The sequence below is a fragment of the Colius striatus genome, chromosome W (genome assembly GCF_028858725.1).
Source record: "Colius striatus isolate bColStr4 chromosome W, bColStr4.1.hap1, whole genome shotgun sequence".
Taxonomy (NCBI): domain Eukaryota; kingdom Metazoa; phylum Chordata; class Aves; order Coliiformes; family Coliidae; genus Colius; species Colius striatus.
Genome location: NC_084789.1, coordinates 41529168 through 41547191, shown reverse-complemented (window position 1 = coordinate 41547191; position 18024 = coordinate 41529168). Strand labels below are relative to the sequence as shown.

The 18024-nt window shown below is 61.1% G+C and overlaps 2 protein-coding genes across 2 annotated transcripts in view; one reads left to right on the top strand and one right to left on the bottom strand.

Moving 5' to 3' along the window:
- Positions 1 to 2252, bottom strand: LOC133628471 (frizzled-2). Its single transcript, XM_062016646.1, has one exon. It carries the CDS (start codon positions 1849 to 1851, stop codon positions 178 to 180), a length of 1674 nt encoding a protein of 557 aa, XP_061872630.1. The 5' UTR covers positions 1852 to 2252; the 3' UTR covers positions 1 to 177.
- A 9227-nt stretch (positions 2253 to 11479) lies between these two features.
- Positions 11480 to 18024, top strand: part of LOC133628535 (G patch domain-containing protein 8-like) — a 54799-nt gene continuing 48254 nt past the window's right edge. Inside the window, exon 1 of the mRNA XM_062016834.1 lies at positions 11480 to 11578. Within this exon, the coding sequence (XP_061872818.1) occupies positions 11534 to 11578 (45 nt within the window). The 5' untranslated portion in view covers positions 11480 to 11533. The remainder of the gene's footprint in view (positions 11579 to 18024) is intronic.

Here is an 18024-nt window from a genome sequence, read left to right as displayed (position 1 = left end):
TTTACAAATGCTATTTACAGGTTTAATTACACCCCCCCAGCGCAGGCCACCAAAGAGAACAGACAGACACCCCTCAGACGTTAATCAATCTAAGAATAAAAAATATAGAATACCCCCCTCCCCTCCCGTTTCCCCCAGAGCCCCGTCCGGGAGCGCGGGGCGGCGCTGGGCCGGGGGTCACACCGTGGTCTCGCCCTGCTTGCTGTTGGTGAGTCGCGTGTAGAACTTCCTCCAGGAGTGGAGGGTTTTGCCCGACCATATCCAAAAGCCGGAGGTGATGCCGACGATGAGAGTCATGAGGTACTTGATCATGTAGACGGTGAAGTCGGGGGTCATGCGGGGGGTGAAGTGGAGAGGGCAGGGGATGGCCAGGCTCTTGCAGTTCTGGCTGATCCAGCTGCGCTCCCAGTGCTCGCGGAACGCCTGCTCGTAGAAGTAGCAGGCGATGACGATGGTGGCCGGCACGGTGTAGAGGACGCTGAACACCCCGATGCGAACCATCAGCCGCTCCAGCTTCTCCGTCTTGGTGCCGCCGTGTTTCATGATGGTGCGGATGCGGAAGAGGGAGACGAAGCCGGCCAGGAGGAAGGAGGTGCCGATGAAGAGGTAGACGAAGAGCGGGGCCAGCACGAAGCCCCGCAGAGGGTCGATGTTGTTGAGGCCCACGAAGCACACGCCGCTCAGCAGGTCGCCGTCGATCTGCCCCATGGCCAGGATGGTGATGGTCTTGACGGCCGGCACGGCCCAGGCAGCCAGGTGGAAGTACTGGGAGTTGGCCTCGATGGCCTCGTGGCCCCACTTCATGCCGGCGGCCAGGAACCAGGTGAGGGAGAGGATGACCCACCAGATGGAGCTGGCCATGCTGAAGAAGTAGAGCATCATGAAGAGGATGGTGCAGCCCTCCTTCTTGGTGCCCTGCACCACCGTGCGGTAGCCGTCCTCCTGGAAGCGCTCGTTGCACACCACCCTCTCCTCCAGCACGAAGCCCGCGATGTAGGCCACCGACACCATGGTGTAGCAGCCCGACAGGAAGATGATGGGGCGCTCGGGGTAGCGGAAGCGCTGCATGTCCACCAGGTAGGTGGTGACGGTGAAGAAGGTGGAGGCGCAGCACAGGACGGACCAGATGAGGATCCAGATGCGGGCGAAGCGGATCTCGTCCTCGTTGAAGAACATGTGGCCGTCGGGCCGGGCGGGCTCGCAGGGCGCCGCGCAGTCCTTCTCGCCCAAGAACTTGTAGTTGAGGTAGCTGGGCACCTTCAGCGCCCGCGGGCAGTGGAAGGGGTGGTCGAGCGTGGCGTAGCGCGGGGCGCCCGGCGTGCCCTGGCCGGCCAGCGGCGTGGCGCTGGTGAGCAGGGTGGGCGAGCCGCCGTCCTCGGAGTGGTTCTGCCCCACGCAGATCTGCTCGGCGCCGTGCCGGGGGAAATTCTCGCAGCGCAGCCGCTCCGGCCACTGGAAGCCGAACTTATTCATGAGGGCCTCGCAGCCCTGGCGCGCCCGCTCGCAGATGGAGCGGCAGGGCGGGATGGCCTGCTCCAGCACCGTGCACACCGGCGCGTACATGGAGCACAGGAAGAACTTGAGCTCCAGCGAGCACTGCACCTTCACCAGCGGGTAGAACTGGTGGACCTCCAGCCCCGCGTCCTCCTGGTTGGTGTGACCCAGCAGGTTGGGCATGATGGTCTGGTTGTAGGCGATGTCGGTGCAGAGCGGGATGGAGATGGGCTGGCAGAAGCCGTGGTCGGGGATGGAGATGCCCTTCTCGCCGTGCAGCTGGCTCCGGCCCGGCGCCGGCACGCTCAGCCCCAGCAGCAGCCAGGCCAGGGCGGGCAGCGCGTCGGGGGGGCCCATGGTGCCCCGAGCTCCCGGCGAACGGATTTACCGTGCCCGGTGCCCAGCCGGCCGGCCGGTCCTCCCGTCGGGATCTGCTGCGCCCGGTGGTGGCTCGGATGGCTCCCGACGACCGGACTCGCGGTGCCCGGTGGTGTCCGGACGGCTCCCGGTGACCGGATGCCTTCGGGTCCCGCCTGGACGGCTCCCGGTGCCTGCCCGGACGGCTCCCGCAGCCGCGCTGTGCCTTGCGCGGCGGGACGGCTGCCGCTGCTCGGCTACGGCGCTCCCGGTGCCCGGCCCAGACGTTCCCGCTGCTCCGCGGGGCAGCTCCCGCAGCTCCCGCTGCCCCGACCCGGTGCTCCGCGGGGCAGCTGCCGGTGCCGGAGCCCCGGGCGGGGGTGGTGGCGCGGGCGGGGCGGGGAGCGGGATGGCGGAGGGGGGGGGGGGGTGCCGGGGGGTGCCGGGGGAGCGGAGCGGCCGCACCGGACGCTCCCGCCGCCTTTGTGCGGGGCAGCGCCGCGTCCCCGCCGGGCGGAGCGGCCCCCCCGCGCCCCGCCCCGCGCGGCCCCGCCCCCCCCGCGCCGCCAATCACATTCAAACGCGGCGGCCGCACCGCCCCCCCGCGCCGGGACCCCCCCCGCGGGGGTCACCGGGACGGGGGCCGGGGAGGGACTGGGCTCCCCCCCCTCACCTCCCCCCACGCCGAAAAACTTTTTCCGCGCGGCGCAAACTCCCCCCGCGGCGTGGGGTCGGGACGGGGACACGGCGAAAAGTGTCCCTCCGGCGTCCGCTGCCCCCCCGGGTCCCCTGTGCCCCCTCTCCGGTGCGCTGCAGCGTGGTCCTCCCTGTCCCCGGGTCCCCTTTAGGGTGCAGGATTTGCCCCGTGGTGCCCGGCGGTGCCGGCCCGAGGTTGTGCCGAGCTGGCCTCCCGCGGCCCCACGCAGCCACGGTACACTCACGGCTGTTCTCGGCACCCCCAAATCAGGCCGAGGCCGGGAGGGGAATGGACATTCCACATCCTGCCCCCCGGCACCGGCCCCACACTCTGCACCCGAGCTGTGGCCATGGGGAAGGGCACCCCCAAAGCCAGAACTGGGACATACTAGGAGGAGGGGAAGCTGGGACACACTGGGCTGGGAGAGGTGTGCACTGTGACACCCTTTGTGGGGACAGGAATGCAGCAAGAGGGACCGGGACATACTGGGGGAGATCTGGGACACGGTGAGGAGGCAGTGGGTCACATCAGGGGAGACTGGGACACAGAGAGGGGAGGATTGGGACACACTGGCGGGGCACTGAACACATCAGAGGGGACTGAGACTCACTGGAAAGGCCTGGCCACAGTGGTGGGGAGGTCTGGGACACACTGGAGAGCACTGGGACACACCGGAGCAGGCTGGGATACACTGGGGAGACAAACCAGAGACCCTCATCAGCAAAAGAAACTGCAGGCAATCACCTCAAATGCTGGCGGCAGGCTGGGGGAGCACCCAGCACTCCGATCCCGCTCCTGGCCGGGGGGGTGAGGGGCTTTCTGCCGGCTGCCCCCTGTCCCCCCCACCGCCCTCCCTCCCCTCTCTCTCCCTTTCCTGTAACTTAAGCTTTTGTTGTGAGCAGGAGCAGCCCGGGCTGCCGTGAAAAGAGGGCCCCACCGCCTTTCAGAGCGTAATTGAAACCATTGCGCGGCTCCTGGCCGAGGGGGAAGGGCGGGGGGGGGGCTCACCAAATCAAAGCTGGGGAGGGGGACACGCTGCGCACCCGCTCCCGGGGCTCCCCCCGCCCACTCTGCCCCCCCGGCCCCGCGTGTGAGGCGCTTGGCGAGATGCGGGGGGCTCCCCACGCTCGCACAGGGCTCGGCGTGGGCAGGAGGGGTGCCGGCGGCCCCAGCATGGGGGTCCCACACAGTGAGCTGGGGCGGGATGGGTGCAGCGGCCCGGTGCCCACCCGTGGCCTGACCAGAGCACCCCGGGGTGCCGCCTTTGGGCCCGGCTCCGAGCCCGCGGCCGCCATGTGCCCGGGAAGGCGGCTCGGCACGGCCGGCGCTTGGCGGCTGCCCAGCGAGTCCCCGGCCGGGAGGCTGCCGGCGACGGGCCTGGCAGGGCGCCGGGCTGCGGGGGCCGGGCCCAGGCCGCGTTCTGGTGAGCGGCTGCCAACCGGCCCCTTCCCGGCTCCCCGTGGGGTGGCCCCTCGGGCCGCAGCTCCCCTCGGCACCGTGGCTGCAGGGTCTGGTTTGTGGGCCCCCCGTGTCCCCTGCCTCGGTGGCCCAGGCAGGGACGGAGGGGCGCAGGGGTGTCTGCACAGCCACGTGGATCTTGGCTTCCTGAAACTTTCAGATGGGCCTTTTTTGCTGTGGATGAGGGATGTCACTTCCAGAGGGGCTGTTCCCGTGCTCCCCGTCCTCCTGGCTGCTGAGGACACAGGGTCCCTGAGACAGAGAGGGGCCACTCAGAGTGGGTGCTGAGCCCTCCCAGGGAGGGGCAAACCCGGGGCAGATCTGCCAGGCAGCCCTGGGACAGACACCCGTCTGGGCTGGGGGTGGCAGGGGACACCCAGGGAGGTGTCTCCTTGTAGGGACCAATGTGCACAGGGGCTGGGGCATCCCTCTGGTCCCTGTCACCACACTCCCTTCTCGGTTCCCAGGCGCTGCCAGGGGTGTGCTGGGTGGGAGAGGGGCTGGTCCCCTCCCCAAAAGCTTCCCTGTAGGGGTCAGGGGTCAGTGTCCTGGGCAGAGAGGACTCTGGAGGACAGGAACCTACCCTGGCACCCAGAGGGAGAGGGTAGAGGGGGGTGCTGCCAACAGGCCAGGCTGAGTGTTTTGGGAGTGTGGGGCCAAGCTTGGCTGTCCACATGGTCCTTTGCTGGCCCCAAAGAGCTGTTCAAGGTGAGGGGCACCCAGGGGTTCCAGTGCCCCCACTGCTCTGCTCTCAGATGCCCCCAGCACTGCAGGGTGCTCAGGGTGCTGGTGGCCACAGTGTCCCTGTGGTGTGTTGCCTGTGCAGCCCCTCAGCCCAAGACTCCTCCAGGAGTGCCGGGGTGCCTGTGGGGTCCCCCCTGTTCCCCAAGGTCTGGGGTACATGGCAGCAACCCGCCAGCTCCTGCCCTTGGCCTCCCTGAGCCTCCCCTCGCTGGGCACAGGAGCCCTGGGATACACCCGTGGCTGATGCTGGCCTGGGGGCATCTGGCAGCACCAGCGCTCGCCACCCCCATCCCTTGGGGCTGGGCACAGAGGAAGGTGATGCAGAAGCTGTGGCTGGGGGTCCTGGGTGGGAGAGGAGGTGGGGGTTCCCCAGGGGCACAGAGGAGACCCCCCCCAGCCCCTGCCCCAGCTTTGTCTCACTGAGGAGCCTCTAATTAAAAGCAGGCACAAAGGGCCTGGCTGTCGGCGGGCGGGAGGTGCCAGCTGAGGACGGGGGTCTGTCACCAAGGGAACTGAGAGGGGCCCCGTGCCCCGTGCGTGAGCGGGCACACGCAGCGGGTGGGAGCGGGGCTGGGGTGGCAGTGTGGCGGGCAGAGGGCTGTGTGAAAGCTCTGCTGGCACACGCGTGTGTGCTTGTGCACAGAGCTCCTGTGGGTTGGGGAGGGCAGGAACCAGTGCCTGCTGCTCTCAGGACTGGTGTGTACTGGTCTAAACTGGTCTAACGGCCTGCAATGGCTCCATGGGGTAGGAAAGGTCCGTGAGCAGCACTGATTGGGTGGGCTGGGGGGTGTATCCAGCCCTGGGGTATCTATGGGGTGAGTTGAACCACGAGGTGGACCATGGGGTGAGCCGAGAGCTGGGGTATCTGTGGGGTGAGCTGAGCCCTGGGGTACATGTGAGGCGGGCTGAGCTATGAGGTACCCATGGGGTGAGTTGAGCCGTGGGGTGAGTGGAGTGATGGGGTACCCACAGGGTGAGCTATGGGGTGTCCCAGCACCAGGGGTAGCCCTGGCTGCCAGCGTGGCTGTGCCAAGGTGCTCCCCAGGCAGCACCGAGCACCTCGTGGTAGCCAAACCACAGGCACCTGGCAGGTCCCTGGGCCGATGGGTGACCTCAAGGGTGGCTGGGAGGAGCTGGGGGGACACAACCCCCCACCCAGCTGAAGGTCGGACTGCTCAGGCACCCTTAGGGTGCCACGGCACTCCCCCAACCTCCATCCTGCACCGGCGGGGGGGCAAAGGCCACCCCGAGGCGGGCTGGCACTGGGTGGCCAGGGGGAAGGTGGCTTAAGCCCACCTTGACCTTGCTGGCAGGGGAGGGGTCCCCGCAGCATGTCGGACACATCCCCCGCCAGCGCCCGCATTGACAGCGCGGCGAGCTCGCGCGCGGAGCAGCCGGCATGAAAAGGCGGCTTAGGCATCTCCCGCTGCGAGAGATGGATTAGGGGCTGCGGGGAGGGCCGCGGGACAGCCCGAGGCACGGCCACCGCGGGCCGCCAACAGCCTTTGTGCCGGTAGCCGCCGGGCAAGGTGCCGCTGGCCACTCTCTTGCTCATCCGGGTGGGAGAAGGGGGCAGTGGGCAGGGCCCGGTGGGGCGCCATGCCGGGAGGGCCCTGCAGGGCACTGTGGGACACAGAGGGGATTGTCCTGACGGGAGGGGGCCGGGACACCCAGCGCTGGTGGCCCTGCTCCTCCACCGGCCCCGGCCCCCGCCGCGGGTCCCCAAGGCATCCGCCGCCCGGCGCTCAGCTGTCGCTGTCAGGAGGACGGGACGGGGTATTTTTAGAGCTGCCCCATGGGGACAGGGTGAGCAGTGACAATTTCTGCTGCTGGCAGTGGGCGGTGTGAGACAGGCATGGCAGGACTTTCCCTTTCAGTTCTACTTTGGGGTCAGATATGTTCCCTTTGTCCCCAGGCTGGCAATGGGTCCCCATGGGGCGCGTGGGGGTCTCGCCACCTGGGCTGAGTTGGGGTCTGTACTCCCGAGGTGGTGATAGTGATGCCCCACGTGAGTGGCCCAGGGCCCTGGATGCCCCCCAGGACTATCCCCAGTGTGTGAGGCAGGGGCTGGTGGCTCTGGTGGCCCTCGTGGTGGGGGTGGCACGGCTGGTGGGATGGGAGGGAGTGTCCCCGTGGCCGTCCTCCCCATCTCAGGAACAGCTGTGCCCCGGCCGGTGGCGGAGGACCTGCCAGCAGCAGGCATGTGACAGGAGGTGATAGGGATGGCTGCTATTTATACCCAGCCCAGGGCTGGGTGAGAGGACACGGGATAGCCCATGCCACCAGCCCCTCAGGGTCTCCTTCCTCTAAGGTAGGGGGCTGCAGTGGAGCCATGAGGCCTGTTCCTGCCCCCAAGGTGTCTCATGGCCACTCCAACTGTCCCCAACCCCCTGGAGACACTGAGCCATCCCTGTGGGACACTGAGCCACTCCTGTGCCCGATGGGGACACAGGGCTGTCCCCATGCCTGATGAGGACACTGACCCTCCTCTGTGCCCAACAGGGAGATCCAGCTGTCCCCATGCCCAATGGAGGCACTGACATCCTGTGCCCAAGAGTGGCCCTGAACTGTCTCTGTGCCTGAAGGTGCCCTGAAGTTGCTTCCAAAGAGGGACACTGAGCTGTCCCCACGCTCCATGAGAGCACAGGGCTGTGCCCAAGGGCTGTATTGAGCTGTCACCATGTCCAGCCTCATCAGGCACACATCCCCAGCAGATATGGGCACTGCTCAGTGTGGGGAGAAGCTGAGGGGGGATTGTTCCTCCTGGAGCCCCCCTCAGCTCCCTCTCCTCTTCCACAGGCGGTGAGACCGGGCGCCGTAGCCCCCACACAAAGCTGCTTTACATGAGAAGAGGGGCCCTGGCAGCCTCCATGGCTGCCTCCGGCCCCTGGCCCACAGAAAGGGGCCTCCTTCCCTCCCGGCTCCTGGCCTCCCTCTGCTCGCCCCCACGCTCACTCTCTCCCCTCTGGGTGCCTGCCACACACACACACACGCAGGGGCAGGGGTCCCTGGCTTGGGGCATGGGGAGAAGCCTGAACCCTCCCAGGGCTGCCCCTCCCAAAGTGGGCTCTGCTCAGGGCTGTGGCATCGAGGGAAGCTGAGGCAGGGGGGTGAGTGAGGGGCTTCAGATACAGGTTCCTCTGCAGAGCAGCACCCCTGAGGTGCCAGATCCCCCTCGCCCAAAGCCCAGTCAGGCAGGGCTGACCATGGTGAAAGGGCACCCAAGCCCCAGTTGGACATCCAGATCCTGCTGAGGTGGCTACCACCTTCCCCAGGGGGTGCTGGGCACCTGCACTCCCTGCCCTGGGTCTCATCCTGGCTGGCTTGAATTGTCTCCATCTCCCTGTAGGAACATGTCTGGATCAGCCCCCCGTGGTGGGTGGGGGATCCTGTGGTGTGGGTGGGGGTCCCACTGCTCACCTGAGGGGGCAAGAGCTGTGTCACCGAGCAGGGCCCAGGGTGCAGGACACATGTGTGTCTCTGACTGAGCTGTCCACAGGCTGCTCTACACAGCTTGGCTGGGCTCCCTGGGCAGGGATCCTGGTGCCACCCTGCCTGCCTGGACCCTTCAGGAGGACATGGCATACACAGTCCCCTCTGAAAAGGCAGCAGTGACTCCTGGAAAGAGAAAGGTTGCTCCCCTCCCTGCCTCAGCTTCTCCCGCTGCTGTGGGGCTAAGCTGCAAGGCACTCCTTGGGGTGTGCAGAGCTCTGGGGGAGACCTCAACCCATGGAGGACAGATCGTGGGGCTTCCACCCCTCACTCAGGCAGGTGGGACCAGAGATCCGGTGCACGATGAGACGACTGAACCCCAACGCTGAGGGCATTGTGAGAAGCAGAATAAAACACAGACAGGCACAGCATCAACAGGACTTTCTTAGGTCAACAAGGAGCAAATTTGAGCAACATTCCTGTCCATCAAAAGCTCTCAGAGCTACCCTGGGATACAGAAGTCCCAGCTCCCAACCAGGAGGTCCTCCTGAGTACACAGGGCTGACTGGTCCCCAGAGAGAGCCAGGATTTGGGGGATTTCCCAGGCTGCTGAGGCAGGGCAGCAGGATGAGAACAACATCCCTCCTAGCAAGTTAGAAGCAGATTGCATGAGGGATCTCCACGCAGGAGTTCTGTCAGCACAGCACTGCACTTCCCAGCCTGACACACTGCAGTAATAGATCGTCAGCTCTGCTACGAGCTACACCGCCTAGCACCAACCACAACCACCACTGCGGCCTCTCTGGCATCCGACCCAGCGCCTCACTGCGCAGGACTCGCTGTCACAGCCACTCACCTCATCGCCTGGTTCGGGGGAGGCACGGTCTGGTGAGCACGGCTTCAGCCGGGCCCGTTTCGCTGAGCCCTGCCTTATGCGGCAGCAGAGGGCAGCACGCAAGCGGGATCCGGCCAGCGAGCCTGCTGCGGAGAGAAAGAAAAGGAATGAATGGAGAGACAGATGGAATCCGCTTTTCCTGCTGTCAGGGGCAGCGGAGAGACGGCGACACGCACACGCCGCCACGCTCAGAGGCAGCTGGTAACAGCTGTGGCGGTGGGTGGGAAAGCGGGGCCGCGTCTGCCGCGGGGCCTGCGCTCAGAGGCCCGAGGGCTGCTGGGACAGAGCCTTGGCATTGCCTGCTGAGTGCACGCCTGGGGCACTGCTCCTCTGCCACCAGGTACAGGGACTTGGCTACTGGCTGTGCTTGCATGAGCCAGGCACCCATCTCTCAGCTCAGGCACCCATCTCCCTGCGGCCCGGCTGGAGGCCTAAGGAGCTATCAGCATGGCTATCACCCCTGGGCACTGTGCTTCACCTCAGGGTTGGCTCTGAGGACTGTGATCCAGCTCAGCTCATGTGCTGGGCACCATGGCCTCCAGCAGTGCTGGCCTCAGGCACCATCACCTGCCTCAGGGCTGGCCCTGGGCACTGTCACCCACTTCAGGGCTGGCTCTTCACACCATCATAGAACCATAGAATGGTGGGGTTGGAAGAGACCTTTAGAGATCATCTAGTCCAACCCCCCTGCAGAAGCAGGGTCACCTAGATCAGGTCACACAGGAACACGTCCAGGCGGGTTTTGAAGACCTCCAAGGAAGGAGACTCCACAACCCCTCTGGGCAGCCTGTGCCAGGGCTCCCTCACCTCACAGTGAAATAGTTTTTTCTTATGCTTAAGTGGAACTTTTTGTGTTCCAGCTTCATCCCATCACCCCTTGTCCTGTTACTACTATAGATGTCCCATCCTCCTGACACCCACCCTTTAGATATTTATAAATGTTAATGGGATCGCCCCTCAGTCTCCTCCAGACTAAAACAGCCCCAGTTCCCACAGCCTTTCCTCATATGAAAGATGTTCCATACCCCTGATCATCTTGGTGGCCCTGCACTGGCCTCTCCAGGACTTCCCTGTCCCTCTTGAGCTGAGGAGCCCAGAACTGGACACAGGACTCCAGATGAGGCCTCACCAGGGCAGAGTAGAGGGGGAGAAGAACCTCCCTTGACCTGCTGCCCACATTCTTCTTGATGCATCCCAGGCTGCCATTGGCTTCTTGCCCATGAGGGCACATTGCTGGCTCATATTTAGTTTATTATTAATTAGGACTCTCCCTGCAGAGCTGCTCTTCAGCAGTTCAACTCCCAGCCTGTCCTGGTGCAGGGGGCTGTTCCTTCCCAGCTGCAGGACTCTGCACTTGTCCTTGTTGAACCGCAGGACGTTCCTCTCTGCCCAACTCTCAAGCCGGTCGAGATCCCGCTGAATGGCAGCTCAGGCTCTGGGGAATCAGCCAGTCCTCCCAGTTTGGTGTCATCAGCGAACTATCATCCTCCTCAGGGCTGGTCCTGGGTGCCATCATCTGCCTCAGGGCTGGATCCTGGCACTATCATCTGCCTCAGGGCTTGCCCAGGCACCATCACCTGCCTCAGGCCTGGCCCTGGGCACCATCATCTGCCTCAGGGCTTGCCCAGGCACCATCACCTGCCTCAGGCCTGGCCCTGGGCACCATCACCTGCCTCAGGCCTGGCCCTGGGCACCATCATCTGCCTCAGGGATTGCCCAGGGACCATCATTTGCCTCAGAGCTGTCTCAGGGGACCATCATCCGCCTCAGGGCTGGCCGCTGGCACCACCACTGGCCTCCGGGCTGCCCGCAGGTGGTGCTGGGCCGTGCCGGGCCGTGCGGCCGCCGCCGCCCCGCGCCCCTCAGCGCCCCCTCCCACCCCGGCCGCTCTGAGGCGAATCTGCGCGCGCGCCGCTCCCGGGGTGCAGCAGGGAGCAGCGGCCACCCTATTGGCCCGTAGATCCATCACTCAAGAAGCCGGGGCACCCCCATTGGTTCCAGCCGGGAGGGCGGGAAGGCTGGTGCCCGCCCTCCCCGGCCGCCTCACGCCTCAGCGCATGCGCAGCACCACCCGCGGCGCGGGGGGGGCGGTGCGCTGTGCCGCGGCAGCTCGCGCCCTGATTGGCTGCGGGCGGCCGTGAGGGGGGGTGACCGGCGCACGCGCGGCCCGGGCTCCGTTCCCACCGGCGGCGGGGCCGGTGCTGCCGGCCGCTCTCTGCTCGCTCCTGGCAGCCCCCTGCAAGCGCCGCGGCCTCCGCGCCCCGAGCCGCCGCCTCCCGCCCGGCCGCTCGCCGTGAGGGCGGCCCCGCGCTGCCCGCGTGAGCCGCGGCGGCCGGCGCATGCGCGGCGCGGCGGGGGCGGGGCGGGCGCTGCCGCGGCGCGGGCGGCGCTGAGGGGAGGCGGCCGGAGCGCGGGGCCGGGCCGGGCCGGGCCGAGCGAGGCGGCGGCGGCGCAAAATGGCGGACAGGTTCTCCCGCTTCAACGAGGACAGGGACTTCCAGGTAACGGCCGCACCGCGGAGCAACCCCCCCGCCGGCCGAGCCCCGGGGCGGCCGCGGCCCCCTCGGGCCCCCTCCGGCCGTTGCCTCCCTCCCCGCGCCGGGGCTGTGTGCGCGGGCCCGGCGCTTCGCGGTGGCGGAGAACGACACAAAGGAGCGGGCGCGGGGAGCCGGGACGGGCTGTCAAGGTGACCCGCGGGGAGCGGGACGGCGGCGGCGGCGCGTGGGGAGGCAGCGTCCCCGCGGAGGGGCCGCCGGGGGCTCCCCTCTGAGGGAGCGAACTCTGGTCCGCGGGAGCCGGGAGCTGAGCGCTTGGCCCGGGCGTTAGGCCGGAGCGGTGCGGGCCGGGCTCACCTGCCCGCTGCCGCTCCCCCAGCCCCGGCTCGGGCATCCCCGGCATGTGGCAGCCACCCCCTCTGTGCCAAACGCGTTTCTCGTCTCCTTATCCCTCCTCTGAAGAAAGACACGAGTATTCCGACGTAATGAACGCCGCTGCTGCCGGTTGAAAGGGGATTTAAATAAACAATGGGGAAATTAACGTTGACTCATTAAGCTTAAACAATGACATTTTGTTTTCTGACTTCAGCCCGGGAGTCTCGAGGTCAGACAGAAAAACAAAAGTAGTGAGGGCAAAGGCAGCTCGAGAAGAGCCATTGATGAGCGTTTTATCTGTTGTCCTTGCTTGGGGAGCCTAAAGTTGGAACAGTGCGTTTCACCCAAACTCGTGCTTTCTGCTTAAACATCTGAGAGGGCTTTTTTGATAGTTGCAGAGCTCAAGTGGTTGTGCTTCATGTGACGTGAAGGTGCAGCCTTAAAACGAGAGGACATCCAGTAGTAATTAACGTGTGTTGTTCCTTCTGGGTGTTTTAGGGGATGCTCATTTCCCAAGCTGTTATTAAACAGTGTTGGAAACACACAAGAAAATACATGGCAGTGTGGCTGCCTGCACCATTTGCTTTGCCTCTTCTGTGGCTTGGAGGTATGGCAGCCCTAAACACAGGGGCTGGGGTGCAGGGGCTGTGGGTATGGCAGCCCTAAACACAGGGGCTGGGGTGCAGGGGCTGTGAGTATGGCAGCTCTAAACACAGGGGCTGGGATGCTGCCTTCTTTTCCTTCAATGAAGTACTGAAATGGTGTGATTGAGTTTCTGAAGTTCCTGTTTTGGTGAAGCAGAGTTTGAGATTCCATTTCTCATGGTGGTTTGCTTGGCGGGGGGGGAGGGATGGGGAACCTCACCCGAGCCGGGTGCTGCAGGGGATACCCCAGCAATGGCTGAGCTCCCTGCTTGCCTGTTACACAACGGTGCTCGCATCTGCCTTTCACTGGGTGCTCTTGTTCTTGTCCCTTTGCCAAAGGAAAACAAGCAAAAGAGAGGATAAAGAATTGTAGGAGCAAAACCTGTTAGTGTGTCATTGCTCTGGTCATGCAGGGAGAATGCAGAGTGATGTCAGAGAGGAAACAGGGCTCCATTACCCGATGCTGACATCTCAAAAGCTGTCGAGCACGCTCGGGAGCAATAACCCACTCACAACCTTCTTTTCCCTCCACTTTAAGCAAGGGCACTATTTTTAATCTGGGCTTTCTCCATGCCAAGTGTCAGGCTTTCATTGTCTTTCCCCTAAACTGGAGTAGAAGATGACACAAGAGGGCTTTTTACAGCAGGGTAACTTCTCTTCCTGAGGACTGGCCAGTGAGAGGGCGTTTTATGTTGTGCTTTAAAGCTTCCTTTGAAGGGAAGGTGGAATCAGTCCTCAGGGAAGTGACAGTGTGCAGTTGGTTGAGGCTTGCAGAGGACCGAATGTGAAAATGATGAGTTGGGAAAGAGCTGAGGGGGAAACTGAGCCCAAATGTCTTGGGCAAGATGGGACTGAGTTGAGGGCAGCTCCAGTGCCTGTGCATGTACCCGGACAGTTGGTCAGCCTGATGACTTTTCTGAAGTACCTTGGTGGAGGAAGGCTTTTTGAACCTTCTCTATCCTCATTCCTCATCAAAATCAGAGAAGATTTTTGGCTATTTTTGCTTTTTTCCCCTCTTTAGAGGGAGGTTGCTTGAGAGGTGCCGGGGTGTGGAATAAAGGGGCTGGCTTACCATGCTGTGTGTCTGCAGGTCACTGTGAAAGCTGTGCTGTGGCTGTTGCTAAGCGTAGGTAAAAATACCCCTGCCTTTACTGTGCAGCTTTGGATCCTCTCTGTAAGATCTCCAAACTACAGCAAGAACAAGACAGGCTGTTAGTGTGAAGTTACAAGTTTGTCTGTAGGCTCCCTTTGTAGGAGTGTTTCTGACAGTGTTAAGGGTGCCTTCCCCACGCCATCTCTAGCAGGTTTAATTCCAGGCTTCAGCAGCTGAAGTTTCTATCCTTTGACTGCAGACATGACCCAGTGTTACTGTTGAGACCCAAGTAGGCACGACAGAAGGGAGATGGGGCTCTGAAATGACACGGCTGCAAGCAGGAATGGAGCATGACTGGGGGGGGAAGGCTGTAGACATCCCTCAGATTTCGTTCTACTTGTGATCTTCGTGATGAAGCAAAAGGATGTGTTACCCTCTGGAGAGAGGAAGGGAAACAAAAGGTCAGGAGAGAAGCGTGTGGGTCAAAGGAAGCTTTTAGCTGCTTGGAAGAAAGGCAAATAGCTTGAGATTAGTGATGTGGCTGATGGGAGAGAGTCGCTGGGTGAAAACAAGCGCTTTTAGAGTTGTCTTTACTGTTAGCAGCCTTCCTTCTGGAGAGAAACTGGGGAGATCCAGGGTTTGAGAGGATTACTTTGGCAAGAGTAGGAGTGGAGCATTGGTGTGGGCAGGGGAGAGGAGGTTAGCAGGGGTGATACTCATGTTCCTGAGCTGCTGATACGCTGGAGAGAAGCGGATTAAAGGTAGGAGAGCTGCTGGGAGCTGTTGTGTCCCCCCTGGGCCTGACTGAAGGAAGCTCCATGCAGGAATGGAAACAGCCAGCACTGGAGGGAAATGGGGTCGGGAAGGAAAGGACCTAAACCAGCCATGAAAAAGGTGTAAGTGGCCTGAAGTGCATAAAAAGACAATGAGGAGAGAGAGGTTGTGGAGCAGAGGGATCAACTGAGGGTTGGAGGGTAAAGAGGGACTAGAGAACCTCCCTGTAACTGCAGCCAAAGCGAAGCAGTCAGTATAAAGAAAGCTGCAGAGGGAACAGAGACACTATTGTGGGGTTGTAAGGAACCCTGTGGAAAGGAGTAGCTAGTGTCAGGGTAAGAAAGTCAGATACCCTTGGGGATAAAGATGGTGATGTGGAGGGGCAGGAGAAGGGTCACGTGCTTGGAACACGTTCCCAGTGCCCTGTGTGGTGGGTGGCAGGAGCCTGGAGGCTGAGGGGGCTTTGAAAGTTAAACTCTGAAGGGTGTGAAAGGAGCAGGAGATGCCATGGGAGGGCATCACTGCACTGAGATGGTTGAGCAGCTTTTGTGGGTTTGGTTTTTATGGGATTGTGTTGCTTTTGCCGTGCTGTGTTGCTTTTGAAGCCGTGCAAAGGATGGAGATCCTCTCTTCTCTTTGCTGTGTGCCCCAAAAGCTTAGAAACACTCCAGGGAAAGGCCCTGCTTTTGGCTGTGTTTTGCAGGTGCTGAACTCGAGGGCAGCTCTAGTGAAAGGCATTTAGCTTTGCTCTGTCCAGAAATACTTGATCTTTCCCTGAGCAGGGCAGCAGAGCAGTTTGTTTGGGAGGCTTTAGGCAGTGAACTGCTGAAGGAGGAAGGATGTTCCTGACCTTCCTTCTCTTTCCCTCTCTCTAGGCTCTGACATGATGAGTTAAGTCTGCTGAATAAATAAACCCCAACCTCCTTCCCTTTTCTGTCACTGGAGGGGTTATTTTTGAGTGGGCCACAGACAAGCTTTGTCCTTCAGTTAAATGATCCTTAGTGCTTCTGTGTCGCAGGGATGTCTGTCACTTGCCTGCTCCTGCCCTCTCTTTGGTTGGCTGGATTCCCCGAGGCAGACACAAACTCCTGAGCTGTTGTAACTTCAAGTAATGATGAATGATAGCTGTGGAGTGGGCTACCAGAGGATCTCAACAGGTTACTGGGAACCGTGGGCAGTACAGGAGGCTGCTGCAGTAAGGAAATGCACATCTCAGTTCTCCTCCTGTAGTTGCAACTACTCTATTCTTTATCTAAACTGTACTGAGCAAAAAGAATGAATGCACTGACTGTCTCCTCGTTGCTGTAACCCAGTGGAGCTCCCAGTGACTCCCAGATGTTGAGAATGTGTGTTTCCTTGCCATATCTTTCTCCTTTTAATTGTAGAAGGGGAAATTTGCATATCCTTCAGCAGGCTGGGAGTGCTTGTGGGTCATGGGGCAAAGCAAGTTGATGGGTTTCCTCGTGCTGCAAGGAAAGAAATAGGATCATTGTCTCTTGCCTCATTTACTGATTGAGAGAAGAAAGACTTAAGGAAGGGGAATGCAGGTTGGAGTCTGCCAAAGGTGTTATCCTGAGCCTCCAGCTGATGTAAGATCCCGGTGTTTGTGTTTGCCTGTGCCAGTTGTAGCTGGGAGCAGTCCTGAGGGTGGCCTTGTCCATGGTGTGTTCTGTAATTCAGGGATTAATCTTAGATTTTCAACAACCTGTTGGTGGTGTTCAGATGTCCTCACTGGGCATCAGGTTGGGATGATGGTTCTGGTGGGGACTCTTGTTTCCTCACCAAGATGTGCTGACCCCTTGGTTGAGCAAAGCAGGAACGTCAGAGCTGTGGCTGGTGTTTTTGCCGGCTGACGTGAGCAAGGGAGAGAGGAAAAGACTGAGGAGAAATGTGTTATAAAGCAGATTGTGTAGTGATGGTGCCATTTTTAGAAGAATGTGAACTTCAGTGTGAATCTTTGGCACTGGTGTGCTGAGTGAATTTTACAGAGGCCTTGCTTGCTGTCTTGATCGTACCTTTTGTCACTTCTGTCATGCAGTGATGTCTCTGTCATCGTGGTTAACTGCAAACTCTTCATTCTGCAGTCCCACAAACCAGCTAAACTATCTCAGCTCCAAATCACCCCCCCTGAAACAAAACTCGACCTAACTAGTCTCCTGACACCCACTGTGTGGGGATGTAGAGCTTCAGCAGCTCATCTGATCACAAAGCACTGCTGCAGTTCTTGGCCAGCGTTTCTTAGGCAAGGGCATACATGTAGTCCTGGCCTCTTTGGAGAGCCTTAGTGCTCTGGTCTCTCAATTCTCCTGTTGCAGGGCATTTTGCCTTCCCTGGTGTGTTGTTACCCTTTCTGCATCCTAAAATTTTCCTCCTTTGTGACTGGAAGAGTTGAACAGAGGAGTCTAGACTCCATCTGTGGAGTTAAGCGGCTTTCTTCCACTACTTTATTCCTTTGTCACACACCCATGGACTGTATTTTCATCCTTTTTTTACTCCTGAATTGCATGAAGAGGTTTTCACTTGGATTTCTCCTGCCTGCTCAGCTGCAGCCCCGTGCTGCAGGTGTGTTTGTACAGGGATCTGTGGAAACAGTCTTTGTGTGCTGAGTTCAGGCTGCTCTTTCCTGGGTCAGCTTGCTCTGGACAAACACGTTCTCCACATGGTTGCTCACTGTTTGTCAGGCTTCATAATCTGCAGACTGAGTTGGCTGTTGCTCCATTCCCCCTCAGGTCATTGATAAAAATGTTGAACTGAGGTTTGTGGAGTGAATTAGGAGTTTGGGTCCAGTTAACATGCTCCTCAGTGAGGTTTTCTGGGGCGTTCTGGATGAGAAATAAGTATCAAGTGTTGTATTAAGAAAGGAAAAGAAGGAAAGACTGTGCTGTGAAAGGTTGGAATTCTGTTTGTGGTAAATAAACTATAGCTATGAAATAATTAGTGCACTATCCCATCAGGGTATTTCCTCTGTGTCTCTCTTGTTAGATGTAGTAAGTCAGGTCAAAGGAGGGGATTCTGTCCCTCTGCTCCCCTCTCGTGAGATGCCTTCCTGAAGTGCTGCATCCAGCTCTGGGGCACCATCAGAAGGACATGGAGCTGCTGGAGGGAGCACAGGGGAGGCCATGGAGATGATCTGATGTCTGTGGAGACAGGCTGAGAGAGTTGGGGGTGTTCAGCCTGGAGAAGAGAAGGCTCTGGGGAGACCTTAGAGCAGCCTCCAGGCCCTTAAGGGGCCGACACGAAAGCTGGGGAGGGACTTTGTACAAGGGCCTGGAGTGACAGGACAAGGGGTGATGGCTCCAAACTGAGAGAGGGGAGACTTAGATGAAATGTGAGGAAGAAGCTCTGCACAGTGAGAGTGGGGAGGCCCTGGCACAGGCTGCCCAGAGAGGTTTTGGCTGCCCCATCCCTGGAAGTGTCCAAGGGCAGGTTGGATGGGACTGTGAGCAACCTGGGCTAGTGCAGTGTCCCTGCCCATGGCTGGGAGTTGGAACTGGATGATCTTTCAGGTCCCTTCCCAAACCCTTCTGTGACTGCTGGGAGCTGCAGCATCTTCTGCATCGAGGTAT